This window comes from Akebia trifoliata, chromosome 10, assembly GCF_017979445.1.
Source record: "Akebia trifoliata isolate Shusen 1 chromosome 10, ASM1797944v1, whole genome shotgun sequence".
Lineage (NCBI taxonomy): Eukaryota > Viridiplantae > Streptophyta > Magnoliopsida > Ranunculales > Lardizabalaceae > Akebia > Akebia trifoliata.
Genome location: NC_141384.1, coordinates 15,721,803 through 15,727,960, shown reverse-complemented (window position 1 = coordinate 15,727,960; position 6,158 = coordinate 15,721,803). Strand labels below are relative to the sequence as shown.

Below are 6,158 nucleotides of genomic sequence, written 5' to 3'. Positions count from 1 at the left end.
CAAGGCTATTTGGTCATGGTGGTAAAATCCTAATTTGCCTCCGTCTTCTCCAAATCTGAACATGTAAAATTGTCTCAAGCGGGTTTAAAGCAAGTTCTAGAAAACATGATATTCACAAGATGCACTCAGAAAAGAAGTTTAAATTGATATGTATAATGAATCAATTATAAGGCTCGAATAGCTCACAAATATTGCGGAATTATGCAAGTATCATTCAATATGTCTCCATGCTTCACTTTAAGATAACAGATTACTCGAATCAAGGCTAATGTGCATCAAAATTTCCAAGTATGACTACAATATAAGCAAATTAACTCCATTTCTTGTTTTATCTGTAAAAGTATGCTCAAGTCTATTTACAAGCCATCTATCTTAAGAATCAGTTTCATCATTGAGTTGGAAGGAATTCTAAGAAGAAAATAATTTTTTTTTTTTAAATTTTTTTTTGAAAATTAAAGGTGTAAATCCCTCCCCCACACTTAAATCCTACATTGTCCTCAATGTAGATCTGAATAAGCCTGTAAGTAGAAATATAAACATGAGCAAAGTATTCATGAAAATCACACAATAAAATAAAAAATGAAATCAACCAAAGTAAATAGAGGAGAGAAAGAAAATGCAAATCTGTGTCGATGTATCCTCAATAGCCTTGGTTGAATTGGGTTGCCTCCCAATAGCGCTTGAATGTTTACAGTCCTTCAGCCTAGACTTTGTACCTCATTTTTAGTCCTTTGTGAGTGGGGCCTCTAGGAGGGGTACTTCTTCCACAGTGTGCTCTTTAAAAGCCTCATAGTAAGGCTTCAAGCGATGGCCATTCACCTTGAATTCATTTCCAGTTTTTTCACTTTTTATCTGCACAGCACCATGAGGAAAAACATTAGTGACAACGAAAGGACCAACCCATCAAGAACGTAACTTACCTGGAAAAAGTTTAATCTAGAATGGAAAAGAAGACCCACAACAAAGGCCTTGCCACGAATCATCATATCATGAAAAGCTCTAGTTTTCTCCTTGTAGATCCATGTGCTATCATATGCCTCGTTTCTGATCTCCTCAAGTTCATTCAGTTGCAGTTTTCTATGTAAACCGGCCTCATCAATGTCTAAGTTGAAAGACTTAACAGCCCACCACGCCCTGTGCTCAAGCTCAACTAGTAAATGACACACCTTACCATAGACAAGTCTGAATGGAGACATCCCAATTGGCATTTTGTATGCGTCAATAGGCCCAAAGTGAATCATCAAGTCTTTACTCCAATCCTTGCGTGTAGGACCCACAGTTTTTTACAAAATTCCCTTAATCTCACGATTTGAGACTCTGCTTGTCCATTCATTTGAGGATGATATGGTGTTGCCACCTTGTGATTCACCTTGTATTTCTTCAAAAGAGACTCAATTGTTTTGTTGCAGAAGTGTAATCCACCATCACTAATAATCGCACGAGGCACTCCAAACCTAGTAAATATGTTAGATCTCAAGAAATCTGCAACAACTTTAGAATCATTAGTTTTGGTGGCCTTAGCCTCCACCCACTTGGACACATAATCAACAGCCAAAAGAATGTAAAGAAAACCATTAGATGAAGGAAACGGCCCCATGAAATCAATGCCCCAGACATCGAAAATCTCAACAGTTATGATATGGGTTATGAGCATTTGATCTTTAGAACCTAAGTTACCTGTTCTCTGGCACCTATCACAAGTCATGCAGTACATATATGCATCCTTAAAAATAGAGGGCCAAAAGAAATCACAATCAATTTACGGGCTGTCCAACGTGCACCAAAATGTCCACCACAAGACTCAGAATGACAAAAGGCAAGTATAGATTTATGCTCAGATTCAGGGACACACCTCCTAATGATTTGATCACTACAATGCTTCCACAAATATGGTTCATCCCATATATAATATCTAGCCATTTTCTTAAGCTTTTCTTTATTAGATTGAGGTAAAGTATCAGGGAATTGCTTAGTAACTAAATAATTCATAATATCCGCATACCACGGTTCACTTACCTCAATCCCAAAGAGCTGCTCATCTGGGAATGATTCTTGCAAGGGTAAGGTGTCCTCCTCATGTACAAGTCTTCTCAAATGGTCGACTACCAAGTTTTCATTCGCCTTTTTGTATTTGATCTCCAAATCGAATTCTTAAAGAAATAGCACCCATCTAATTAGCCTCAGTTTGGCCTCCTTTGTCATCAAATACTTCAAAGCTGCATGATCAGTATAAACAATAACTTTAGTTTGAAATAAATAAGAGCGAAATTTATCTAAAGCGAAAATCACAGCAAGGAGCTCTTTTTCAGTTGTGGAATAGTTCCGTTGGGCATCATTGAGCGTCCTAGAGGCATAGTAGATAGCATAGGACTTCTTATCTATTATTTGTCCCAACACAGCCCCAACAGCATAATCTGAGGCGTCACACATCAATTCAAAAGGTAAAGACCAATTAGGTAGAGACGTAATTGGAGCAGTAGTCAATAACTCCTTCAACTTTTCAAAAGCCTTCTTTACTCCTCATCAAACTCAAATGAAGTGTACTTTTGGAGCAACTGTCACAAGGGCCTTGATGCCTTGGAGAAATCCTTGATAAATCTCCTGTAAAATCCTGCATGACCAAGAAATGACCGAACCTCTCTCACACAAGTGGGAGAGGGTAAGTAACGCATAAGATCTACCTTAGATTTCTCAACCTCAATCCCCCTAGCAGATATAATATGTCCTAAAACAATCCCTTGAGTCACCATGAAGTAACACTTTTCCCAATTCAAAACCAAGTTAGTTTCAACAAAACGTTTTAAAATAAGTTCCAAATTTCCTAAGCATGCATCAAAATCTCTACTAAAGACACTAAAATCATCCATAAAGACCTCAATGATATTCTCAATGTATTCAGAAAAAATGGAAAGCATATAACGTTGAAACGTACCTGGTGCATTGCACAATCCAAATGGCATACGTCTATAGGCATAAGTGCCAAAAGGGCAAGTGAAGGTGGTCTTCTCTTGATCCTCTTGGGCTATATAGATCTGGTTGTACCCACGATATCCATCCAAAAAGTAATAAAAAGGGTAACCAGCTAACCTCTCAAGCATTTGATTGATAAAGGGTAGAGGGAAATGGTCCTTCCTTGTTGAAGCATTGAGCTTCCTATAGTCTATGCAAACTCGATAACCAGTCACAACTCGTTGAGGTACTAACTAATTCTCCTCATTCTTTACTACAGTAACTCCAGACTTCTTTGGCACAACTTGAATAGGAGACACCCACTTGCTATCTGAAATAGGGTAAATAACGCCACAATCAAGTAATTTTATTATCTCATCTTGCACTACCTTCATCATGAGTGGATGTAGGCGTTTCTGGGCTTCTCTGGTGGGTTTGGCACCATCCTCCAATAGGATTCTATGGACGCACATGGTTGGACTGATTTCCTTAATATCTACCAAAGTCCAACCAATGGGGGTCTCGTACTTCTTAAGAATGTCCACAAGCTTCTTCTCTTGATTCTCCTCCAACTTCGAGGATATAATAACAAGCAGCATTTCCTTATTCCCCAAAAAGACATACTTCAAGTGATCTGGCAAAACCTTAAGATCAAGTATAGGGGCTTGTATCACTGAAGGTAACATCTTGTTAGTAGAAATAGGAAGGGACAAAGGAGGAATAGACCTTGGTAAAATGGGTAGGGATTCAAAGGAGGCCACGGTTCTGATCACAATGGGCTCTTCAGCCTTTTCCAACTCAGCTTTAGAAATGGAATCTCCATTCTCAGTATAACCAACTCCTTGAGAGAGTGTTACTTTCAACTCATCCTCTTCCATTGCTTCCATAAACCTCTGCGGAAATGAATCAATAATATCAATAAAAAAAATAGGGTTTAATGTCAGTCAATGGATACCTCATAGCTTCAAAGATGTTGAAGCGTATAATTTCATTATCAAATTCCATGGTCAATGTTCCTTCATAAACATCGATCTTTGTTCTTGCAGTCCTCATAAATGGGCGCCCTAAAAGTAATGGAGTGGAATTTAGGGGTGCCTCTTCCATATCAAGGACATAGAAGTCAGCGGGAAAAATGAGTTGATTCACCTGCACAAGAACATCCCCAACATATCCCTTAGGATACTTGTTAGATCGATCAGCCAATTGGATAACAACATTATCACTTTTACGTTCACCCAGATCTAAAGAAGCATAAAGACTATAAGGCATCACATTAATTGAAGTTCCTAAGTCTAACATGACATTATCAAATTTATTGGTACCAATCACACAAGGAATAGAAAAACTCCCTAGATCCTTAAGCTTTGGTGGCAATTTCCTTTAGATGACAGTAGAGACTGTCTCGTTCATCTTTACCACCTCTTTCTCACGAGTTTGCCTCCTTCTTAAAAATCTCCAAGATGGCTTGATCAGATTCATCCTTCTTGGTTTTGGCAAACCTACTAGGAAAAGGCACACGAGTAAAAGGATTAGAATCGAAAGAATTTTTAGGGTTGTTCTCATTACCTCGAGGTTTTAAAGCATTCTCATATGATGAAGAACCAATCACTTCTGTCTTTGATGTGGCAAGATCTTTCTCTTTGTCTTTTTCCTCATTGTGGGTCACTTGGGCCTTCTTTAGGGTTTTAGGAACATCCACAAGAGTCTTACCACTCCTTGTGGCAACAGCTTTAGCTTGTTCGATATTTGGGTTGGGAACAGTGTTGCTAGACAAGTTTCCGCTCTTGGTTATCTTTCCCATGAAGTCTACCACTTGTCCCAACTGTTTTTTCAACTCTACAATGTCTTTAGTGTGAGCCTGTTGACCTGTAACAAGAGCTTGAGTAGTAGTAGTTAAATTATGTTGCCCTTAAGCATGGGACTTTAAAATCTCCTCATAATTAGGAGCAGTAGAATTTGTAGGCACATGAGGATTAGATACAAAGTTTTGAGATACCTGAGGTGAGACAAAGTTTTGAGGTACCTGAGGTCTCATCAGAAAACCTGGAGGGCGTGGAAACACTTGCCCTTGTCCTTAAGGGTTCTAAATATTATCATTGTTGGCCCAACGTAAATTCAGGTGATCTCTAAGTCCAGGGTTATATGTGTTAGAAAAAGGGTTGTACCATTTTTCGCCTTGATTACCTTGGAACCCTACGCGTTAAGAGACTCCCATCCTCCATTATTGATCAGTTGGGGACATTAGTCAGTTGGATGCCCTTGAGTGCAGCACACACCACAGATTTGAGCAACTTGTTGTACTTGTGCTCCATTCACGTTTAATACCTGAGACAGAAGAGTAGACATTTTATTAACTTTTTCCTCAAGAATAGAGTTAGCAGATACCTCATTCACCCCATGAGTGGAGTTTAACACTCCCTCATATTGTTGATAATTAAGAGCACGTTAGGCGAGCAACTCCTTAGCAACTTCAGGTGTCTTATCCACAAAAGAACCTCCAGCAACAGCATCTAACAATTGACGTTCAAGAGGGTGGAATCCCTCATAAAAGTACGTAAGTAAATTTCCTTCCTTCATCCCATGTGAAGGACATGATGCAACTAAACTCTTGAATCTCTCATAGTAGGCATAAAATGCCTCATCCTTTCTTTGCTTAATTCCAGTTATTTGCTTTCTCAAGACAGTAATCCTTGAGGCGGGAAAGTACTTAGTCAGAAACTCAGTCATCAACTTCTCCCATGTGTTGATATAGCCTGAAGGTAGATCAAACAACCAAGTCTTTGCCCTATCTTCAAGTGAGAAAGGGAATGACTTCAGCTTCAAAATGTTGAGATCCGCATTCTGTGAGCACATACTTGAACACACAAACTGAAACTCCTTGAGATGCTTATGAGAATCTTCATTAGTAAGCCCATGGAATTTGGGCAAATGGTGTAAAAACCCACTCTTCAGTTCAAACTCAGCTACTTTGCCGATTGCTGGTTCTGGATAAGTAATACAAGTTGGTGCGGTTCCCCCATCAGTTGAAGAAGACATTTGTCTAATGGTTTCAGCCATTGGTAATTCTTCTTCTTCACTTTCTTCTTCTAAATCAGGTATGTTTTCTTCCTCGTCTGACAAGGGATAGGAAGAGCTATCTGACTCTTCCCTCTCCTCTTGGTGAGGTGGGGGTTGATGTGCAACTTCTTTTAGCAAGGCCAAGCGTTTTG

At 39.1% G+C, this 6,158-nt stretch overlaps 1 protein-coding gene across 1 annotated transcript; it reads right to left on the bottom strand.

Annotated features, from left to right (window-relative positions):
- Positions 1-723: 723 nt before the first annotated feature.
- Positions 724-4,218, bottom strand: LOC147393187 (uncharacterized). Its single transcript, XM_086455073.1, has 7 exons — positions 4,096-4,218; positions 3,339-3,842; positions 2,933-3,032; positions 2,017-2,150; positions 1,278-1,723; positions 921-1,182; positions 724-852 (listed from the first exon to the last, which is right to left on the bottom strand). The coding sequence occupies exons 1-7, from the start codon at positions 4,216-4,218 to the stop codon at positions 724-726; spliced, it is 1,698 nt and encodes a 565-aa protein (XP_086311199.1).
- Positions 4,219-6,158: the final 1,940 nt, after the last annotated feature.